General features: G+C 46.7%; 1 protein-coding gene across 1 annotated transcript in view; it reads left to right on the forward strand.

The window, feature by feature from the left end:
* The window catches only part of diaph1 (diaphanous related formin 1), a 140,038-nt gene that overhangs the window by 52,636 nt on the left and 63,206 nt on the right, over positions 1-24,196 (forward strand). The window contains exons 2-13 of the mRNA XM_084150200.1: positions 4,024-4,185; positions 4,504-4,605; positions 4,740-4,954; positions 5,915-6,118; positions 6,245-6,461; positions 6,635-6,753; positions 7,419-7,535; positions 9,891-10,006; positions 11,956-12,020; positions 12,803-12,982; positions 15,177-15,734; positions 16,946-17,060. Of these exons, the coding sequence (XP_084006326.1) occupies positions 4,024-4,185; positions 4,504-4,605; positions 4,740-4,954; positions 5,915-6,118; positions 6,245-6,461; positions 6,635-6,753; positions 7,419-7,535; positions 9,891-10,006; positions 11,956-12,020; positions 12,803-12,982; positions 15,177-15,734; positions 16,946-17,060 (2,170 nt within the window). The remainder of the gene's footprint in view (positions 1-4,023; positions 4,186-4,503; positions 4,606-4,739; positions 4,955-5,914; positions 6,119-6,244; positions 6,462-6,634; positions 6,754-7,418; positions 7,536-9,890; positions 10,007-11,955; positions 12,021-12,802; positions 12,983-15,176; positions 15,735-16,945; positions 17,061-24,196) is intronic.

The following is a 24,196-nucleotide window of genomic DNA, read 5'->3' on the forward strand; positions in this document are numbered from 1 at the left end:
ATATGCTATAGAGCGCAAATTAAAATTAACTAATTGCAAAGACAGGCAATCCAGCTCATGAAGTTACACGCATGGCCAAAAGTATGTGGACACGCCTTCTATTTCAGCCACACCTGTTGCTGATAGGTGTATAAAATTGAGCACACAGCCATGCAATCTCCATAGACAAACATTGACAGTAGAATGGCCCATACTGAAGAGCTCAGTGACTTTCAATGTGGCATCGTCATAGGATGCCACCTTTCCATCAAGTCAGTTCATCAAATGTAAACTGTATGTGCTGTTATTGTGAAGTGGAAACGTCTAGGAGCAACAACGGCTCAGCAGCGAAATGGTAGGCCACACAAGCTCACAGAACAGGACTGCTGAAGCGCGTTAAAATCGTATGTACTCGGTTGCAACACTCACTACCAAGTTCCAAACTGACTCTGGAAGCAACGTCGGCACAAGAAGTGTTCATCGGGAGCTTCATGAAATGGGTTTCCAGGGCCGAGCAGCCGCACACAAGCCTAAGATCACCATGCACACTGCCAAGCGCCGGCTGGAGTGGTGTAAAGCTTGCTGCCATTGGACTCTGGAGCAGTGGAAACGTGTTCTCTGGAGTGATAAATCACACTTCACCATCTGGCAGTCTGATGGACGAATTTGGGTTTGGCGGATGCCAGGAGAAAGCTACCTGCCCCAATGCATAGTGCCAACTGTAAAGTTTGGTGGAGGAGGAATAATGGTCTGGGGCTGTTTTTCATGGTTCGGACTAGGCCCCTTAGTTCCAGTGAAGGGAAATCTTAACGCTACAGCATACAATGACATTCTAGATGGTTCTGTGCTTCCAACTTTGTGGCAACAATTTGGGGAAGGCCCTTTTCTTTTCATCCTTTGGGATGAATAGGAACGCCAACTGCTAGCCAGGCCTAATCGCCCAACATCACTTGTGGCTGAATGGAAGCAAGTCCCCGCAGCAATGTTCCAACATCTAGATTTTACATTTTAGTCACTCTTATCCAGAGCGACTTACAGTTAGTGAGTGCATACATTTTCATCTAGTGGAAAGCCTTCCCAGAAGAGTGGAGGCTGTTATAGCAGCAAAGGGGGGACCAACTCCATATTAACGCCCATGATTTTGGAATGAGTTGTTCAACGAGCAGGTGTCCAGATACTTTTGGTGTGTATACTGTATAGAGTGCATTTGGAAAGTATTCAGACCTCAGAAATAAATAACATATTATACAGTATTATTTTGTATATCTATCAATACACACAAACACACACACACACACTCACATACACACTGCATTCGGAAAGTATTCAGACACCTTCACCTTTTCCACATTTTGTTAGCTTACAGCCTTATTCTAAAATGTATTAAATTGTTTTTTTCCCCTTAATTTACGCACAATACACCATAATGACAAAGCAAAAACAGGTTTTTAGAAATGTTTGCTAATTTATTAAATACATAAACTGAAATATAACATTTACATAAGTATTCAGACCCTTTACTCAGTACTTTGTTGAAGCACCCTTGGCAGCGATTACAGCCTCGAGTCTTCTTGGGTATGACGCTACAAGCTTGGCACACCTGTATTTGGGGAGTTTCTCCCATTCTTCTCTGCAGATCCTCTCAAGCTCTGTCAGGTTGGATGGGGAGCGTCGCTGCACAGCTATTTTCAGGGCTCTCCAGAGATGTTCAATCGGGTTCAAGGCCTGGCTCTGGCTGGGCCTCTCAAGGACATTCAGAGACTTGTCCCAAAGCCACTCCTGCATTGTCTTGGCTGTGTGCTTAGGGTCGTGGTATGTTGGAAGGTGAACATTGCCCCAGTCTGAGGTCCTGAGCGCTCTGGGGTAGGTTTTCATCAAGGATCTCTCTGTACGTTGCTCTGTTAATCTTTGCCTCGATCCTGACTAGTCTCCCAGTCCCTGCCGCTGAAAACATCCCCACAACATGATGCTGCCACCACCATGCTTCACCGTAGGGATGGTGGCAGGTTTCCTCCAGACTTGACGCTTGGCATTCAGGCCAAAGAGTTCAATCTTGTTTTCATAAAACCAGATAATCTTGTTCCTCATGGTCTGAGAGTCTTTAGGTGCCTTTGGCAAACTCCGAGCGGGCTGTCATGTGCCTATTAACGCCCATGATTTTGGAATGATACTTTTGGTGTGTATACTGTATAGAGTAGTGTATACTGTACTGAGGAGTGGCTGCCTCCATTTTTAAGAATGATAGAGGCCACTGTATTCTTGGACCTTCAATGATGCAGAAATGTTTTGGTACCCTTCCCAAAATCTGTTCCCCGTCACAATCCTGTATCCTTCGACCTCATGGCTTGGTTTTTGCTCTGACATGCACTGTCAACTGTGGGACCTTATATAGAGAGGTTTGTGCCTTTCCAAATCATGTCCAATCAATTGAATTTACCGAAGGTGGACTCCAATCAAGTTGTAGAAACATCTCAAGGATGATCAACGGAAACAGGATGCACCTGAGCTCAATTTCGAGTCTCACAGCAAAGGGTCTGAATCCTTATGTAAATAAGGTATTTTAGTTTTTTATTTGTAATACATTTGCAAAAATTCGTCAACCTGTTCGCTTTGTCATTCTGGGGTATTGTGTGTAGATTGCTGAGGATTATTTTTTTGTTTAATCCATTTTAGAATAAGGCTGTAATGTAACAGAATGTGGAAAAGGTCAAATGGTCTTAATACTTTCCGAAGGCACTGCGGGTAGGAGCAACCAAATTTAATTTTTGGTGATTTTGGACATTTACAAGCAAATGTGAATGAGCGACATTGTGGAAATGTACAGTGTTTTGACGCATGCTTGTCTGAAGGAAGAAAAGTACTGGCTCTGGAGCTGCATGTGTAGGCCTGCATGCTGTTTCTGTGTGGAGTCTGGAGTCGCTAAGGCAATGGGCCTGCTCGGTTAGTGCTATCGGGAATCCTTGGGATGTCCCTACCCTAAACCATAACCATAATCCTTCCCTAACTTTAACCCTTACCTAACCCTAAACTTTTTAAATGTCAACGTCAATGGGGTAGGGACGCCCCCAGGATCCCGGATAGCATGGACCCTGCCTGCTCTAATCTGAGAAGGGGGAGGAGCAGACGGGCAGAGAATGGAGAGGAGAACAAACGCAAGAAAATTGAGAGCCAGTACTGTTAAAATAACTAATCCAAAGGGCTTTGACTTCTCAAACACGGCAGAAAGCTAACGCAGTGATGCCCCGTCACCTTAGTAATTCAGCCACTTGTCATCTGATGAAAATAAAGCTATTTTCTACCAAATGTGTTGCACTAACGTATTTTATGTGAAGGAAAACTATAGTTGCACGCCCCTGATCACTCTATTGAAGCAATATAAAACGCGAGCCCTGTCAATAGGCTACACAGCTGGACTCACCTGCTCCCACTTTCTCCCGTTGTGCTATTTACAAACAAACACGTGACTGGCTCAACTGTCGTGGGCAACCACGGTAAGCTTCATTATGGAAAATAATGTGGTGGGTGAAATGAAGAACGCATTCTGCTTTATCTCCTAATGTATTGCATAAGTTGAATGCAGGTATTTACTTAAAGTAGCTACAAATATTAAAATGCATTGAAAAACTTAAAATAAATAGTTTCAACGGTATTGACGATATTGAAAAACCATCTGGTGGCTATTTCCAAGTACCCCGGTATACGGTAATATACAGTATACCGCCCAAGCCTATTTCACAGACATTGTCATAAGAGGCCAACAATAAGTAGCCTACTCTTTGGAGGGAACTGGGATGATGATGACATCACCCTGTGATCCTGCTTAATCTTATTCTAGCACACACAGCAATGAAGCTCAAGGTGTTTGAGTGATATTTAGTAATTAATGACGTCTGAACGTCCACTGGAATCTGATGATGCCCAATCCCAAATCAAACTTTTTGCCCTGACCTATCCAATCCACAGGGTTGGGGTTGAACTGGAATAACCCTCATATCTCCCTGTGTGACCTCTCACCTCTAACCACTGTCTATTGACCCTCTGCAGTTGGAGCGTTTCACCAGCATGAGGATGAAGAAGGACAAGGAGAAGCCTCATGCAGCCGGGCAGCGCCACTCCAACGCTGCCCACTACGAGGTTCCTGCCCAGGGGGCTATGCTGCATGACCACCCTGACGAATACGTCCTGGAACTATTCGAACAGATGCTGGTGAGAGGAGAGATTTAAACAGAGAGAATTAATGTCTGCTAAGTGTGGACTATAGGCTATTTGTGTCTCTTTTGGGGATGCTGACTTAAATGTATTTTTCTCGGTCTCCCCTCCATCCCTCTCTCTCTATCTCCTCCCTCTCTCTCTCCTCCCCCTCTCTCTCTCCTCCCCCTCTCGCTCTCCCCTCCCTCTCTCGCTCTCCCCTCCCTTTCTCGCTCTCCTCTCCCTTTCTCGCTTGTTCTCCTTTCTCTCTCTCTCTCTCTCTCTCTCCCTCCCTCTCTTTCTCCCTCCTCTCTCTCTCTCTCTCTCTCTCTCCAGGTGGATATGAACTTGAATGAGGAGAAGCAGCAGCCTCTGCGGGCGAAAGACATCGTCATCAAACGAGAGATGGTGTCTCAGTACCTCCACACGTCCAAAGCCGTGAGTAACAAAGGTTGAGGTACTGGGATAACAATCAGTCCCACCTGTATAACATACACAGTAGACTTAGAGCAGCGGTAACTAGTCCTCCTTATGTGCCCAATATACTAATACCATTTGTGTGTGTGGGATAGGGTCAGAACCAGAAGGAGAGCTCCAAGTCAGCCATGATGTACATCCAGGAGCTGAGGACGGAGCCCAGAGACGCACAGCTCCTGGGCTGTCTGGAGTCACTCCGGGTCTCCCTCAACAACAACCCTGTCAGCTGGGTGCAGAACTTTGGAGACGAGGGCCTGGTTCTGCTGCTCAACATCATGAGGAAAATCCAGGAGGAGAAGGACGAGTACCCGTAAGATATCAAACTCCTGTTACCCCTTTTACCTCCCTCTTAACCTTCTCAACCCTTTTACCCTAACCCCAACTCCAGGAGGAAAGAGACGAGTACCTGTAAGTAGGGCCCTATAAAATCAGTTAAGTTTAGTCTGATTAAGTTTTTTCCCCAAAATTCCTTTTCTCAGTTTAGTTTTTCCAGGTTTGCGTTTTCACTCTAGAAAAACAACTAAATTGTACGTTCTAAGTCCACAACAATGTTTAAACCACATTAGAAGACTTCTTTTGAGGTCTGGGAAAATGTATGAGAGATTTAGATTTTTGGGTGTAGTTACCCTTTAATTACAGTGCACACCTAGCAAGAGACTGTTGTTTAGTGTTTTTGTAGCGCACATATGATTGTAGAGTTTGCACAACAAATACCCACTGGATTGATGCAAATAATCATGATATCATTCTGTCAGGTAAGCATAGGCTACTTTGTAGTTAACATTTAATTGAGAAGCTTTTTGGGAAAGCCTTTCCATCTACCAGACGTTTTTTCATTAGCATCATCGCTAACGGCTACACAAAGTGGTAGACCCGCGCACTGCACACACACACACGGGGGCATTCTCGTTGCCTCTTCAGAACGTTGCAGGAAATACAAATCACTGGTGCATTCTGTTCATGTCGTATGATAAACTTGGGCAAATACATTTATTTTCAATAAATATAGTTGATTCTCTATGAAGTTCAATGCATTTTTGAATATTGTTGAATTCCGGTTTAATGTCTGGATTCCGTCCGCGTTCTCCAGATGGCGGATTTTATAGGGCCCTACGTAAGACATCAACACCCTCTTACACCATTTTACCCCCCTCAGCCCTCTTATTCCTATAACCCATTACCCGCTGCAGTAGATTTGCTACTCACTTGTTTTGTTTGTAAACCCCTTATGTACAGTAGCACACCTTTTCTCTCTCTTTCCTCCGGTTAGAAACATGGGCATGAAGTGTCAACACGAGATTGTGCGCTGTCTCAAAGCCTTCATGAACAACAAGTACGGTCTGAAGGCCATGTTGACGTCTGCCGTGGGCATCCCTCTGCTGGTCCGAGCCATCAACCCCCGGGTCCCTCACATGATGGTGGATGTGGTCAAACTGCTCTCGGCCATCTGCATCCTGGAACACCCTGACAACCTGTAAGTGTCCGTTTAGGTGTGTGAGTGAGGAAGTGTGTCTGTGAGCGGGAGAATGTGTCTGAGAGCGAGCGAGAGTGTGTTTGTGTGTGTACGTTTCTGTGTATTAATATGGAACTCTCTCTGCAGTCATGAGCGTGTTCTGGAGGCCATCACTGAGGAGGCGGAAAAGCTGGACATTGAGAGGTTTCAGCCACTCCTCTCAGGTATGAATAAGCCCAACATCGCCCTGAAGAATGGCTGTATGCAGCTCATCAATGCGCTCATCAGTCGAGGAGAAGAGCTGGACTACAGGATCCACATCCGCTCAGAACTACTGAGACTGGGCCTACGGGACCTGCTGACGGTGAGTCACACAGACACACACACAGATTCCAAACACTCATGTTTACCTGTAGGTTCAGGGAAGTTCTGATTTTTATTGAACCTTTCTCTCTTCCCCTTCCTCTCCTATCCTCCTCCCCCCACTCTCCAACCCTCCCTCCCTCCCCCTGTCTCCCTCCTCCCTGGGTCCTGTAGGAGATTCGGACCATTGAGAATGAGGAGCTGAGGGTGCAGCTCAGTGTTTTTGACGAGCAGGCCGAGGATGACTCTGATGAACTCCAGGCCCGCCTCAACGACGTGCGCATCGAGATGGAATATCCTTCCACCTCAGAGAGGCTCAAAAAGTCCCTCTATGAAGGGCAAGTTACTTTGGTTCAGATGTTAAAGTGATACGAGTTTATAGTTGGCTGTGTCTCAAATTGTACTCTATTCCCTATATAGTGCGCTACTGTTGATCACGGTCTATAGGGTAGTCCACTATATAGGGAATAGGGTGCAACCTACCAGTCCAAGGTCACTGTTGTCTTCTAACGTGCATTCCTATATTTCACCACCAGGTGGCTCCAAGGTGCCATAATAGTTTCTCACACAAAAGCACAAGGATTTCTACAGTGCTTTTATTTTACCGTGTTGATTGCTTTGGCTCTGATCATCATGACTGAGATACATTTGATCACAGTAATAAACTGATCAGGAAGCTATTTAGCATTTGATCAGATACTGACACCAATCATTAACAGAGTTTTATATATTTGCTGCATATCCATCACAATATAACACAATGACTACTGCATATACAGTGGTAGTAAACTATATTGGATCTATGTTACTGTAGATTGGGTTGCCTCTAAACAAAATAGTATATCTTAGTAGTAGGAGCAGAATGATTCAGTGCGTTGATGATGCTGTGGATTTACAAGTGTTCCTATTTGACCGCTCTCACAACTTGAGGTTGTGGTCCTTAACCGTGCGGTCGTACTGACGTGATGGAGGTGTTCCAGATCCTGATGAACACGGTCAAAGACTCCAAGGCTGAAACACACTTCCTATCTCTGATGCAGCACCTGCTGCTGGTTCGCAATGACTACATGGTCAGGTAAAGGACATAATATCAGAAGCACCTGCATTACAATCACGGTTAGGTTAAAACCACAACGGTCACTTCAGCATTGACTGTAAATGCCTAGAAACAGTGAAAGAAGTTTAGACCTCTTCCACTCCCCATGATCTCACAACCTTTACCCTTTGACCCTGACCCTTGCCTTTTGTTCTCCGCTCTACTACCATGTGACTCAGAATATATATTGTTGTTGTGATGACCTGGAGGCCACCTATTGCAGCTCTCTCGCCTCTTTCTCTGCTACTGTTTCTGGATTTCTCTCTCTCTTACTCACTCACTCACTCACTTCCTTTCCGCTCTATCTCTCTCCTTTTTCTACAACTTTTTCTGGATCTCTCTGGACCTCTTCACTTTCCCCCTTTCCACTCTATCTCTCTCTGCTTTTTCTACAACTGTTTCTGGATCTCTCTGGACCTCTTCTCTTTCCCCCTTTCCGCTCTGTCTCTCTCTGCTTTTTCTCTCCATTCCCTCTGTTTGTTTTCTCAGTGCGTCATTTCAAAGCTGTGAAATTAATACATGCAAAAGAGATTTTAATAGAAATGAGCAGAGTCTCCTCCTATCTCCATAAATATGCTAATGCACTCCAAAGCCAGTGAGCTTTCACTGTGGAGAGAGGGGTAGGGCGAGGGAAAGAGAGAACATCGAGGCTGGAATGAAAGAGGAAAAGAGAGGAGAGAATAAGCTATAGGGGTATGCGACAAACACACACAGTTATTTCCTTATTTTCAGGGTACATTTCTAGGAACAGTACATTTTACAGCTGCAATTTCCTAGAATCACTCAGATACACACAGATCTGAGTTGAGATTTCAGTATTGTTGCCGGTCCAGTGTTCCTAGAATGGATTCTGACAGGCAGGAAATTGTAGTGGCGCTGGGAGGAGGGAGGGGAGAGCTAGAGGTAATAATCGTATGAGTCATGGAGGGTTTACAATGCAATGACAGCCCCCTCCACCCTCCACCCTCACCCCTGGATGTGGACCTGACCTCCCCATGTAGCAGTGTCTGACCCCCCCCCCCGCTAATCCCTCTCTCTTTCCCCTGTCTTTTTCTCTCTCCCAGTCTCTCTCTCTCCCTGCCTTACTGTAATGGCCTTGGCTGAATAGAGTGGTTCTCCTCCCTCTCTCCCCCATTTCCCCTCCAGGTCATACGCCATCACACAATGGAGCTGGACCATAATGGAGTCCTGAGAGACGGAGGGAGGGAGGGAGGAAAGAGAGGGAGGGAGAAATAGGAAATTATAGAGCAAGAGACATGGTGGGGGAGAGAGCGAGGGAGAAAGAGATGCTAGCATGGAAATTAGAGGGAGAGAAAGAGAGCGAGAGGGGTTGGCTATAGAGGAATGATGTTAGGCTGGGAACAAAACACTCGGTTTCACTCTCCACTACATGGTTCAATCTATCCTTGAGTTACACACTGTCTGAACAGGGAAAGGAATGATGAGAATGGCCAACAGTGAAGGACTATGACACACAGGCAGAGGGAAGGACATCTCACATGAGACAGCTGGCAAGATATCGATACCTTTATTGACCAATCACAAGTCAATAAACCTAAGTTTGCTTAAGTATAGGATGCGCTTTCATGACAACAGCACTAATTACAAGGTTATCAGGGATTTTAGGAATATATTTTTCCTAGTTTGTTTTTAGAAATGGACACTAGATGTCTCTCTCGCTCCACCAATTTAAATCTGAGTTTGTAAAAAAGAAATGGTGAAATGGAGGAGAGAGAGAAAAGGTAGGGGGTAGAGTGCTAGAGTTGGGGAATAAATAAAGTATTGAGTTTTTGACTGGAGCATCACATTGGGTCACAAAATCAGACACCTCCAAAATTGAGTGTCTGTGTGAAACCAACGACATCAGACAAGGAGTGTGGAGCAGAACACACACTGACACACACGCACACACTGACACACACACACTGACACACTCCTACACCTTGATATAAAGAAAATGCGCCACTCCTATTTTCACAGCTTCATATGGACACCTGCGCTCCCATTCACTCAGGCACACACTTGAATGCATGTATGCACACACTGGCCCAGACATTGTCCCACGCGTTTTTGATCTGTATATACCCACACATTCTCTTTCTCTGTCTCTCTCCGTCTCTTTGTTTCTCTTCCTATTCCATCCATCTCCCAGATTTACGTTCAATTGAATTTCACACTCTTTTTCTTGCTCTCAAATTTCACTGTCTTCCACACGCGCACACACACACACACACATACACATACACACACACACACACACACACACACACATATACATACACACACACACACACACGGCCACAATTACATTGATTCTCTCGCTCTGTCTTCCAGGCCCCAGTACTACAAGCTGATAGATGAATGTATAGCTCAGATCGTGTTGCACAGGAACGGAGCCGACCCAGACTTCAAGTGCCGCAATCTCAGCCTGGATGTTGAGGGGTTAATTGGTAAGAGACACACACTCCATAGAGTGCCTTGCACACATCCACGCACACACACGGAACGCTGATCTACAGCTACCACAAGGGGGAACCAGAGAGGGAATGTGTACATTTTCCGGAGGTGGGGTCGTATTATTTCAGGTGATTGTAACCGTGGTGTAGTCTTACGACTTGGTGCATAGAGAACGTGGAACTAGACAACACCACAACAACAGCAGCCCATAAAGCAGGGGAACAGGTGTGATGGTTGAGTCCCTCTATTGTTCAGTCACCTGATCAGACCAAAGGAACTTGCTGTCTCAGCTCACAGCTCCAGTCTACAATCTCTCTCTCTCTCTCTCTCTCTCTCTCTCTCTCTCTCTCTCTCTCTCTCTCTCTCTCTCTCTCTCTCTCTCTCTCTCTCTCTCTCTCTCTCTCTCTCTCTCTCTCTCTCTCTCTCTCTCTCTCTCTCTCTCTCTCTCTCTCTGCAGGAGGCTCTAATTGCACTGCTTCTAAATGCGTACCCACATGCCGGCCTCCTTTAAGGTTGCTGTTATTATCGGTGGAAAGCAGCCCATTGCTGCCTTGCATGCATTATTTCGTGTTTTTCTTTGAACTCTTGAAATTGTGCACACAGGTTTTTTTTCTTATTTTCTATTAGAGGCTTGTCCCATTTAGCCCGGATCTGACGACGGAGTGGACTCATAACACACTCTTCCAACAGTCTCCCTCACATACAACAGAACTTCTCCATCTCCTCGCTAGTCTTTTCTCTCTTCTCTCCCATCCACTATTTTCTATTCATCATTCTTTCTCTTTTTTTTCTCACCGTTCTCTCCTTGTCTTTTCTTTACCTGTTTGGATTTTTCTCAATTTCTCAACTGTTTCTGGATTATTCTCTCTCTCGCTCCATTTTATCTCTCTCTTCCTGTTTTCTCTCTTTCTATTTCTCTCTTTCTCTGAGAGCTGTGCCTTGTTGGTCGCGCTCTCTCGGCCAATCCCCATGTAGCCTTCCCTTCGACACCAGCATACGTTTCTGCACATGCTCAGCCTACCCCCGGGACCCCTTACCACCTGTAGACTCCAGTCCCACCAACAACCCCCTCCTATTGGCCAAATAGACATTCCTTGACTCCACCCCCTGCTTATTGAGCCACCCTGATAGGTCAGTCAGAGGTTCCGTCTAGGGCTGTGACGGTCATAGAAATTTGGATGACGGTTATTGGTCTTTTATTTCTTTTTTACGCACATGCATTTGCTGCTGCTGGAAGGGGGTTGTTGCCTAGGCAACTATAGACTCCTTTGCTACAATTACTTGCTTGTTTCAGCAAGGATAAACAAAGTTTCATCACGTTGTAAAGAGTCCATGTAACTGCGGAAACGGACTCAACCGCACAAATGCCCTGCTGTCCTGTCTTCAGTCAGCAGTTCGTTTTTCTAAATGCTCATGACTGTTATTCATCCATAAACGTTGGTTACAAAATTATACGGTAATTATGCCATCCCTATTTCCTTCGTCACCTAGAGGCGGTTTCTCAGTTCTGTTTTTTTTTTTAGACAGGGTTGAAAATGAAAAACCGAAGAGAAAAAAAAAGGAATGAAAATGGAAAGAAATGAGAAGATGAGTGTTTCCCCTTTGTAGCCTGGCAGACCTGTGTGGGTGGGTGGGTGTCTGTGGGTGTCTCTGTGTGGGTGTGTGGCTGCGACTGTTGTGTGTGTGTAGATGGGTAGCGTCAGCTCCCCACAGATAGGATCAGACTACATAATGAGATGCCTGGGCAATCGACTCTCAGATCGACACTTTGAGGAGTGTGATAAGGAAAGGCAGACTGATGGATACGCAGGCAGAGTGAAGGGCGCCGTATGTGTGTGAGAACGAGCGCCAGACTGAAGGGCACAATGCCTCAACTCTGAGACGTGATCAGGTCTGTTTGGAACGCACTCGCACTCTCATCCCTCTCTCTGTCTCCCCACAGACAATATGGTGGACAAGACCAAGGTGCAGACCAGTGAGGCCAAGGCCATAGAGCTGGAGAAAAAGGTGAAATACACACACACACACACACACACACACAGAGGATTGTAATGAGATTCTCTCCGTGCTCATCTCTCCCTGACACATAACTACCAGTCTAAATAAGAAAGAGGAGAATGAATACACGCATGCCTGACCGCTTCCTGATGGAGAACACACGCACACACACACACAATGAGGGGGTAAGTGCTGTGATTGCGGCGGTTTCTACCCTGGTGCCCCCCCCCCCCAAAAAAACTAAACTATCCCCATCACACACGCATGCACGTACACATGCTGGCATTCTGTCCCATTAAATGCAAACCCACATAATCATACCCATTCCATGCTAATATGGACTACCACACTCAGTGTCTGCCACTGACCAAACACACGTTGGTTGATAGGGTAGTTGCTGGCAGGATTAGGGATGAGACTGTCAGTAAGATGAGGAAAACTAGTGTCTGCAAGTTAAACCAAACCAGCTGTGTATGTGAACGTATGTTTGAGAATTTAAGAACGTGTGTTTGTGTTCTTTTCAAATCAAGTTTTATTTGTCACATGCGCTGAATACAACAGTGAAATGCTTACTTACAAGCCCTTAACCAACAATGCAGTTATAAGAAAGAATCCCAAAAAATTAATCACACAAAAATACGAAATAAAAGTAACAAATAATTCAGTGGACACTAAGCTGTGTGTTTTAACCCTGTAAACTCGTGTTGCTCAATAACTGGACATTGAGCTATGTGCATTTAACAAGCCTTTATACACATTTTGTTGCCTGACTCTAACTATCTTTCCTGTAGCTGGATGCAGAGCTGACGGCGCGCCATGAGCTGCAGGTAGAGCTGAAGAAGATGGAGGGAGATTATGAACACAGAGTCCAGGAGCTGGCTGCTGAGAAGGAGACTCTGGGCTCTGAGAAACAGGAGAGAGAGAGCGAGAACCAGACCTTACTGGGACAGATCAACACGTTGAAAGAGCAGGTACACACTCACTCAGAAAACCAGAGCTCAAACTTACATTACTCTAGCAATAAGAGCACAATAGAACACTCTAAACTCCCCTTGACCAATATGAACAGAGGAGAAAGTCATGAGCGCTTCAACAGCAAGTAGCTCAAAAAAAGTGTTAGACTCAACTGACACAAAGAGAGATGGGAGGGAGAGGAGGATGAAAGGAGGGAGGAAGAGAGCGAGGGAAGAGAAGTGTCCACCAGCTGGACCCTGCCTCATAGTGACACACAGAGCATGTACCGAACAGCTCATCTGACACATACAACCCACTCCAGTCCACACACACCAATCTGCACACATCACTGTGTGTGTGTACGTGCATGTGTGTTTGTCCTCTTAAGTGTGTGTCTGATGGAGCCACACAGACCTGGACAGGTCCCTTCCCCAACAGGCTGAGGCCAGCAGAATCATCTCATGGTCTCTCACACACGTCCAACTGTTTGTCCCCACATCAACACACATATCAAAGACCCTCTCATCAACAGATCATTGACTCCCCCCTCCATTTATAGGTTGCCGCTGATGCTACACAGAAGTTAACACACTTGAATAGTGCATTGAGAAATGTTGAAACGGTTCATTACTGTTCGCAAAAAACAATGTCCATACAGGCTAGAACACTTTAAGACGATACCAGTAGCTTCCACCTTTAATTGCAGGCTAACTTTCCTTGCTAGCTTACAGCTGAAGCAACATCAGTTCACTACCCTAGTACTGTTTGTGATAATATGCAAACCATAACGCAACATATGGCCTCCCGAGTGGTGCAGTGGTCTAAGGCACTGCATCGCAGTGCTAGCTGTGCCACTAGAGATCCTGGTTCGAATCCAGGCTCTGTCGTAGCCGGCCGCGACCGGGAGACCCATGGGGTGGCACACAATTGGCCCAGCGTCGTCCAGGGTAGGGGAGGGAATGGCCGGCAGGGATGTAGCTCAGTTGGTAGAGCATGGCATTTGCAACGCCAGGGTTGTGGGTTCGATTCCCAGGGGGGGCCAGTATGAAAAATATAAATAAAATAATGTATGCACTCACTAACTGTAAGTCGCTCTGGATAAGAGCGTCTGCTAAATGACTAAAATGTACAAATATGCTGATTTCAAAGTTGATTGTCACAAAAATATTTATTAATTATCTTCGTCTCCCTCGCCCTCCCGTCTGGTTTCCAGTTGATTCCATAGCCACAAAGTCAGATTCCACAGCCATGTTCTGGCTCACAAATGTAATTACTTTCTTAAAGAGACAGTGCATACTTTTATAAAAAAAGAGATTGCTTCTTCTATGCAAATGTTGTTGATATGTTCTCCTAGCAGTTGCCAATACAATAAGTCCTAAATGAAAGGGATTGTTTGTCATCTGGAGACCCATGAAATTATCTAAAACAAGCTCAATAACTCAATGCATGCACACACTCCTATTGAATAATATGCATTCACCTGTATTGTGAATAGACCTAGGCTACATCTTGATTTACCCAGTTTGTCAATAGAAATGTACCTTTTCAAATGAATTATTTCTATTTTTGTTTTGTAGTTAGATTGGTAAAAATAAAGTCAAATAGATTTTATGATTTGTATAATTGATTCATTATACATGGCTGTCTCAAAAAATTTGACAATTTTTAATATGTAATGATATTGAACTCAAAAGATGCCCAACCATTGAACAGAGCAGTAGCTGAGTTTATCTGTCTGAATAAAGTGCCATTCTGTGACTTTGGCTGGTGTCGTTTTGGTATTGAGTATCGCGATGGTATCGAGTATCGTGATACTAAACCTGGTATCGGTATCAAAGTAAAAATTCTGGTATCTTGACAACACTATTCACATGTAGAGATCTCTCACTCTCCCCCCGTATGAGGCTGTGCCCACCCCTTCATGTGACTGAATGCTCATAAGGACAGCCAGAGTTTAGTGAGGAGCAATTCTCTGTCCCTCAGTCACAAGAACATGTTGGCAGACACACACTCAAGCGCACATACACACACACACACACACACACACACACACACACACACACACACTCATTAGAAAGACAGAAAATGATGTCTTCTCTCATGGTTTAGTAGTATAGTACTTTCATACAGTAAAGTAAATCTCTTCTAACTAATATATTTTTCTCTTCCTCTATCTGTCCTCTGTCTCTCCATCCCCCTTTCCCTCTCCAGATAGAGAAGCTCAGTAAGGATCTGGAGGAGGCCAAGACCAGAGTTGTCACGGTCCATGTCCCAGTTGGCCCTGCTCCTCCCACTGCCCCCCCTCTCCCAGGCACACCTTCCCTCCCAGGGCAAGCTAACATGCCCCCTCCTCCTCCTCCCCTACCCGGCCAAGCACTCCTCCCTTCCCCCCCTCCAGCACCTCCTCTACCGGGCATGCCCGGCCCCCCTCCACCACCACCCCTACCAGGGATGTGCGGTCCCCCACCACCCCCACCTCTCCCTGGTATGCCCGGGCCCCCTCCACCACCACCCCTACCAGGGATGTGCGGTCCCCCACCACCCCCACCTCTCCCTGGGATGCCCGGTATGCCACCTCCCCCTCCTCCCCTCCCTGGTGGTCCTGGTATGCCCCCTCCACCCCCTCCTGCACCTGGCATGGGCATGCCCCCTCCGCCTCCTGGTATGGGGGGCTGGGGAGCCCCTGTGCCACCCCCTCTGCCCTTCGGCCTGGCGCCCAAGAAGGAGTACAAGCCTGAGGTGCAGCTGAAGAGAGCCAACTGGAGCAAGGTGAGGATGGGAGCGTGACGGTGTGAGCGAGAAAATGAATGTGTGTTTGTGAGTGGGGTTTCTTTTTCATGAGAGCATGAGCCTTTATTAGTGTGCCCAATCATAGGAGTCAATAGAACAACAACTTAGTTCTTGTCAGTGTGTGTGAGTGAATACTAAGACTGTGACCATATGTGACTGTGAGTGTGTATGACTACATGCGTGTATGTGATTGTGTCTCTGTTCCATGTTGTCGTCCTCCTTCTCATCTGCGATGGTTAAAACATCAAAACGGCCCTCTGTCTCTCTTTAGCCTAAAGCTACTGTTTAATGGCTTCAGCTGAGTTCATCAGCGTTTAGTCTAACCCCCCCCCCCCTCTGTTCTCTCTGTTCGTTCGACGGGGTTGGTGAGAGGCCTTTGACGAGGATGTCACAGAAATTGCTTTTTAATAAGGCTGCTTCTTTTAACTGCGCTGGTGAAAGATAATTAAATTGCTGCTAGAAAGGACAGCATTCTTTTGTAATTTAAATTACTATTTTTTTTTTTCCTCCTCGGCCCTTCAGCCCCTGTATCACATTCCCCCTCCCTCACCCCCACACCCCCTCCCAGAGGCATCTTTCGTAATGAAAGGCTCATATCTGTGAAGTTACTACCTCTCCTCTGATCCTCCCTCTCTTTCCTCTCTCTCTCTTTCACTTCCCCGTTCTCTCTCTTCTTTGCTCTGCTCCTTGATGAGAGAACCAAAGGGGGAGAGAGATGGAAAAAAGGCACTTAATTGTGAGGCGGTGGTGTTGATGGTTGAAAGAGAGAAAGTGAGCGCTGTAGCGATGGAGGAAAAAAGAGAGGGAGAGAGGAGGATAAAGAGAATGGATTCCTTTCTCTCCCTCTCTGTTTCTCTCTCTCTTTCTCTCTCTCTCTCTCTCTCTGTGTGACACGGCTAGTTGTGTGAAGCAAATGCCTTTTGTGTGGAGGAGAATGAGGATCAGGGAAAATGACTACTTCTGTCCTCCTTCCTCTCCTCCTCTTTGTGTCTCTCTCCAACACCTCCTTTAGCACCCCGGCTCTCTTGTTCTCTTTTTCTCTTTCTTGCTTTCTTTCTCTGTCCATCTCTCGCTTGATTGCTGTATAGATGGATGAATAATTTTTTGCAAAATTGGATGAAAGGATTCAGAAGGCATTTATCTTTCTCACTACCCCCCTCTTTCTTTCTCTCTCCCTCCCTGTTATACAGATTGGATATGAGGATCTGTCTGAGTGCAGTTTCTGGACAAAGGCCAAAGAGGATCGCTATGAGAACAACGAGCTCTTTGCCAAACTCACCCTGGCCTTCTCCTCCCAGACCAAGAGTGAGTGTCAGCCCATGCACGTGTCTGTGTGTGCACGTGTGTACCATTGCTCGTGTGTCCGTGCCTGTCGGCAGTGCGCTTGTGTCTCTAAAGTTGGCTTACTGATGAGGATTGTCTTCTTTTTTTTTCACCTCCTCACCCCTCTCACTCCCCCCCCCCAACCCCACCCCACCCGCTTTCCATGTCCATTCCATCCATCCAACAGCCTCCAAAGGTAAGAACACATACATTATGTTGCGTGCAAGGACTGTTGTGTGTGTGTGTGCGTTCCAAAGAGCTCTACTGCTGCTTGTGAGTGTGTATGAGTGAGCTTGTCCGTTCTGGCTGTGAGTTGTCTCATTCTCCAAGAGACAGTGTGCTCCCTAGGTGAGATGGATTGGGTTTTGGGGATGAGAGAAGAAAGGAGGGAGGGAGAAGAGGAGGAAGAGATGGACAGAGGGAAGAGAGGAGGAAGAGATGGACAGAGGGAAGAGAGGAGGAAGAGATGGACAGAGGGAAGAGAGGAGGAAGAGATGGACAGAGGGAAGAGAGGAGGAAGAGATGGACAGAGGGAAGAGAGGAGGAAGAGATGGACAGAGGGAAGAGAGGAGGAAGAGATGGACAGAGGGAAGAGAGGAGGAAGAGATGGACAGAGGGAAGAGAGGAGGAAGAGATGGACAGAGGGAAGAGAGGAGGAAGAGATGGACAGAGGGAAGAGAGGAGGAAGAGATGGACAGAGGGAAGAGAGGAGGAAGAGATGGACAGAGGGAAGAGAGGAGGAAGATATGGACAGAGGGAAGAGAGGAGGAAGAGATGGACAGAGGGAAGAGAGGAGGAAGAGATGGACAGAGGGAAGAGAGGAGGAAGAGATGGACTGAGGGAAGAGAGGAGGAAGAGATGGGTGGGAGGTCACTGGTGCCCTGTTACTAGCCACCTGCTGTCCTGGCACAGAGTGCTGTCCTACTGTCAACACCCACACACACACTCCCACCTGTCCTGCTTCTCCTCTGTCACCTTGTTCCTGTGTCACTGAGCCTTCTGCTCCTCTGCTCCATATTCATCATTACAGCTAGGATACTCTGCCTAATACCCTCAGGGACAAAATGTGTGTGTGTGTGTGTGTGCCCGCTTGTTCAACCGACCTTCAGCTGCGATGCAATCAGAACACACACATTCTGTCTCACTCTTACGCACGTGCACATAGTCCTACACACATTCACTCAAACGTGTACACACACACACACACACACACACACACACACCCCCTCTCTGGCTGTCCGAGTTGTTGAAATGTCAAGGTTGTCAGCTGTCCCATCAGCGTTCACCTCTACGGAGTGGTTAAGGTCTGCTGTCAGTCTGTGATTCGTTAGCGTGCCTCTGGTCCCTCTGCGTGATTGGCTGAGACACGGCTGTCCCATTTTGATGTCTGATAACCTTTTCTGATATCTGACTGTAAACACACGCTGCCCTTTTCAATAGCTCCAACTCCCTCTGACTGCCTACTTCTGCTGGTGTGTGTTTGTTAGTGCGAGAGCCTGCATGTTGTGTACTGTGATAAGCAGCCAGTCCTCGTTCCATTGGTTGACCTCTCACCTCTACCCATCACTCCACTCCAATACCACCAATGTAAACAAGCTGACAAACATCCCTCGCTTCTGGGGCTCTGCAGCGGCTCCATTTGCCCTCCTCCTCCTCCCGTCCCTCGTTACTCAGCCTAGTGAAACGACGCCACCGTCAGCCCACTCTGACCCCTTTCCTCTGCTGTCTGCAAACACTCACACCCCCCGCTCAGTGCTGCGGGCTGGGTCGCAGGTTGATGACCTCATGGGTGCGGCGGCAGTGCTCAGCGCTGATGGAACGTGACGGGCCCTCGGGCTGCATGCGCCTTCGCTGGCCATCCGCCCTTATCTGTCTCTCTCTCCTCTATCTCTCTCGCTATAGCTTGTTGGTTCTCATTTTCTCCCTCTATCGCTCTCTCTCTCCTCTAGGGATGTGACAAACGGAAACAATTTGTAATGTTTAAACTGCCATTTTCTTCCGGTTTCCGTGAAAACGATACGATTTACAAATATATATTCCACGTGTATTACAAGGGCCGCTATTTGACGCACAAAACAATTTCGGCAACAGGGATCTTGACCCAGGAGGGGATTGAATGTCTCTGCTGTAACCAAGAAGCTTGATCTTGACATCTAGCCACTTAGCTAGCAAGTTAGCAAACCAAATGCATAGCTGGAGCCCTGAGCTGAACATAATTTATTTCATTTCTTATAGTTATACTTAACTTAGTGGGAGGGCAAGCTTGTCACCTGCATTCCCGCCTTTGGGACAACAACTCCCATTGTTAGGGCGGAGACATGAGCATCTCGTCATTATATACAGATCTCTGGCGAAGTGCAAGAGCAGGGGAGCGAGAGGAGGCGGCAGGCCGCAAGCATGTCTTGGACTCTAGTAGCTGTGCCACTAGAGATCCTGGTTCGAATCCAGGCTCTGTCGTAGCCGGCCGCGACCAGGAGACCCATGGGGCGGCGCACAATTGGCCCAGCGTCGTCCAGAGTAGGGGAGGGAATGGTCGGCAGGGATGTAGCTCAGTTGGTAGAGCATGGCATTTGCAACGCCAAGGTTGTGGGTTCGATTCCAGTATTAAAAAAATAATTTAAAAAATGCTCTGGATAAGAGCGTCTGCTAAATGACTAAAATGTAAATGTAATCTGTATCTCGCAATGTCCTGTCTTGCATTTCTCACAAATTCACCAAAGTAGCCTACAGTTCACCTCTGGTTTTATTTAATTTACACAACTTTCCCCAGGCCTTTATAGCCTACCGTCGAGTTAGGCTATAACACGGAAAAGTTGTTTGGTAACTGCACTGGGATTTGAATTCTGTGAGGGGGAAAAAACATTGTTTTTCACCTAGGGATTTTTCTTAAAGTTAAGGATCCCAACTTTGTTTAAACCTTCTCACCCCTACACTCTTGTTCTTTCTTGCTAGCTGTTTGGAATATTTATCTTTTACCATCAGTTGTTGGCAGCTTTCTGAGTTACTAGTTTGTTTGTTTGAAATAAACAGTGTAAAACTGCTTTTATGTGTATAGTTAGTTGATGAAGTGGATGTGTGGTGCCTCTATAAACCCATATCTCACTGTTCTCCCTGAAGTGTGTGTGTGTGATTCTGGCTCTAATTTCTGCCCTTTTTAAGTGATTGTGTCCGTTCGTTTTCTTGAATATTCCTCTCTTCTCTTGCTCTCTTCAGTGTCCCCCCCCCCCCCTGTTTTTATTTTTCTGTTCTTCCTTTTCTGGCACAAGCTAGCACAGTGTTTGATAGCAGGGGCCTTTTGATGTCTGCACCTCAGATAGGCCAATTAGCAGGAAAGAGATGGAGGGGGAGAGAGAATAGCGGGAGGGAGGACAGGGGGAAGGAGGGAGGACAGAGGATAGGGAAAAGCGAGAGAACGGGATAGGGAAGGAGGGAGGGCAGGGGATAGGAAAGGAGGGAGGAAAGGAAGGAGGATAGGGGATAGGAAATGAGGAGGGATAGGAAAGGAGGGAGGACAGGGGATAGGAAAGGAGGGATACAGGAAAGGAGGGAGGATAGGGGATAGGAAAGGAGGGAGGACAGGGGATGGGGAGGACGGGATGGGGAAGGAGGGAGGACAGGAAAGGAGGGAGGACAGGGGATGGGGAAGAGGGAGGATATGGGACAGGAAAGGAGGGAGGAAAGGAAGGAGGATAGGGGATAGGAAAGGAGGAGGGATAGGAAAGGAGGGAGGAAAGGAGGGAGGACAGGGGATAGGAAAGGAGGGATATAGGAAAGGAGGGAGGGTAGGGGATAGGAAAGGAGGGAGGATAGGGGACAGGAAAGGAGGGAGGATAGAGGATGAGGATAGGAAAGGAGGGAGGACAGGGGATGGGGAAGGGGGCAGGACAGGGGATGGGGAAGAGGGAGGATATGAAAGGAGGGAGGATAGGGGATGGGGAAGCAGGGGGGATAGGAAAGGAGGAAGGACAGGAAAGGAGGGAGGACAGGGGATGGGGAAGCGGGGAGGACGGGATGGTGAAGGAAGAAGAGCGAGAAAAAATACATATAGGAATGAGTAGAGGGAAAGAGTAGGATGAGGGGGATGTTACAGTAGTGGTTAAAATGGAAGTGAGAGCGAAAGGGCCGGAAGCAGATTCATCCTCTTAATATGGTGATGATTTTAATAACCCTTAGTTTCCTAAACCAGCCCTCTCCTCCCTCCCCTCCATCCACCTCCCTCGTCTCAATTTCCTTCTCATCTACTTTTCCAATACAAGTCTCAAGATGTCTCAAGGCATGGTGATGCCTGCATATGTTCTCCTCTCCTTTCATCCTCCTCCTCTCTTCCTCTCCCTCCCTCCCTCCCTCGTTCATTTGTTTGTGGCACACCTGAGCAGCACAGCGGCCTGGTTTCTGTCTCCGTGGAGATTATCCTACCCCCTACGGAGCACGCTCAGTGACACCCCACCAGCCGGCGCTGGCGACGCCCCCTCGCCGCACCACGATGAATAAAGCGACCTACTTCATTACCACGGTTACCGGATGGCAAGTCGTGGCGTGCTGAGGCTCACACTACCCGCTCTGATCCCTGCTAGTCACACACACACACACACACACACACACACACGCACACACACACAGCCGACATTGAAAGGGGTGGCAATAAAGTTCTCACATCTTTCTCACAATTTTTTCCCTATGGCCTTTGGCCTGCTGCGCTATAAGTATATTTTGAACATTTACGTATGTGTCTTTATTTAACAGTGTTTGTGTGTGTGTGTGTCTCTCCGTCTGTCGGGGTGCTCCACAGCACTTACACGCCAATTATAATGAGTCCTTTGATCTCCCTGTGTTCAACGGAAATCAATTTCCTGCATTGTGTGAGGGTGTTATACGTGTGTGTGCAGGTCCACATCTCTGTGTGTGTGTGTCCCCATGTGTTTCTCTCACTAAGACTATCCTGTACTCTCTGCTTGGCCTCTCTCCATCCTAATGATACAGCCTCTGCAGTACAGGTCACACCGGACCGGTAAACACACACTTGTCAACACACAACAGTGTGTGATGAGGTGGTCAACATGACTGGTAAACTAAAGTTAAACTTTCAGTGTTTTTTTGTCATGAATCTTGTTTTGGGGGCAGCTCTGGTCACTTAGCTGGCACAGCCACAAAGTCATAAAATCAGATTTTAAACATTTACATACTTATCCAGAGCGACTTACAGGAGCAATTAGGGTTAAGTGCCTTGCTCAAGGGCACATCGGCAGATTTTTCACCTAGTCGGCTCGGGGATTAGAACTAGCGCCCTTTCGGTTACTGGCACAACGCTCTTAACCACTAAGCTACCTCCCTCCTAAACCTAACCTTAACCACACTGCTAACCCTAATGCCTAACTCTAACCTTAAATTCATTTTTGTTTACATGAATCTTTACAATATAGCCAATTTTGACTTTGCAGCTGGCCTATCTAAGGGGAAATCGCTCAGTTCTGCCTCCAGGACAAGACTCATGACAATATACGTCAACCTGCAGTATTTTAAGGGCAGTCAGTGCTGTATAATAGTGTGTTCTAGCCAGGCTGTAGAGTCAGTAGGGAGGAGTTGGAGTATTGTTATAAAACACAATTTAATGCTTAGGGCCCTATAAAATCCACGATACAGAGAACGCGGACAGAATCAAGGAATCTAGACATTAAAACTGAATTCAACAAACTTAGTAGGGAAGTAACAACATTTATTACATTAATTAATTTGACCCAGTTTATCATAAGACATGAACAGAATGCATCAGTGATTCGTATTTCCTGCAACGTTCTGAAGAGGCAACGAGAATGCCCCCGTGTGTGTGTGCGGTGCGCGGGTCTACCGCTTTGTGTAGCCGTTAGCGATGACGCTAATGAAAAATCTTCTGGTAGATGGAAAGGCTTTCCCAAAAACCTTCTCAATTAAATGTTAACTACAAAGTAGCCTATGCTTACCTGGCAGAATGATATCATTATTTGCATTATTTTAGTGAGTTTTGGGATGAGGTTTAGAGATGCCGTGGGAGGGAGAGGTGGAGAACCTGTCTGTCAAAATAAAAGGGTAGACGGACCCCCTCTGTCTATCTCTCTTTTTCTCTCTCTCTCCTTCCTGCTTTCTACCTCTCCCACCAGCTGTTGGTTTGTTTTCAGTTATTCCCATCGGAGGAGTCGCAGGGAAACATTTGTTTACCCGAGGAGGAGAAAGTGTTGTGCGTTAGTGTGTGTGTGTTAATGAACACACACAGGCAGCCCTATCTGCATGGTGTCTTGTCCCATGAGACAATTTTTTAAGATCTGCCAATAAACCGCTTAAATGCTTTTAAATGGGTATGAGGCACACTGGCACAGGCCTGATTTGTCTGTGGCATGGGCTGAGTGTGTGTTTGATTTATGTGTTTTTCAAATGCGTATGCAATGGGCTTTGGTAATAGGCCTTGCGTGTTATCTCTGTTCAAATTGGTTGAGTGTGTTTGTGCGTGTGAGTGGGGTACATGGTGGTTGTTAGTCGTTAAATAAATCATGCTGTTTGCAGGCTGGGGGAGACCGAGGCAGGTTAATGCATAGGTCACTAATGCCAGAGCGAAAAACACTTTTCTCTTCAGCGCGCTCTCTTTCTTTCTTTTTTCAAGACGTCCATACCATTCAAATCTCCATCTTTGCCCCACCATTTTTCCTCTCACTGAATTACTACACAAGTGTTGGATTTCAGTAAGGCTGTGCGTGCGTGGGGCGTGCTCGTGTCTTTTGAGTTTCACAGTGTGCAGACCTTTTGATAAGTACAGGTTGGCTGAGTGTGTGTGTGCGTAGATGTGTGTGAATGTTTATATCTCCGAGTGCTATACAGTGCTTTGGGTAAGGAATAAGGCTACCGCTAAGCCCTACATTAGCTGTGTATTAGCTTGGCTTTGCACAGCACTGTTCTGAGCTGCTGCATTCGTTCTTTTCCTCGGCGCTGATAGCGGAAGCTCATAATTCCGAATCTCTTTATCGTTACGAGCCGTTTGAGAACGCCGCTCATTCATCAGTCGTTATCGCGTTAAAACACATCTGTGAGCTCCTCATGCTGCGGCCTGCCAACAAGCAACAGCTTATTTACACACACAGCCAGCAAATGTT

Source organism: Coregonus lavaretus (assembly GCF_964263955.1).
Source record: "Coregonus lavaretus genome assembly, chromosome: 32".
NCBI lineage: Eukaryota > Metazoa > Chordata > Actinopteri > Salmoniformes > Salmonidae > Coregonus > Coregonus lavaretus.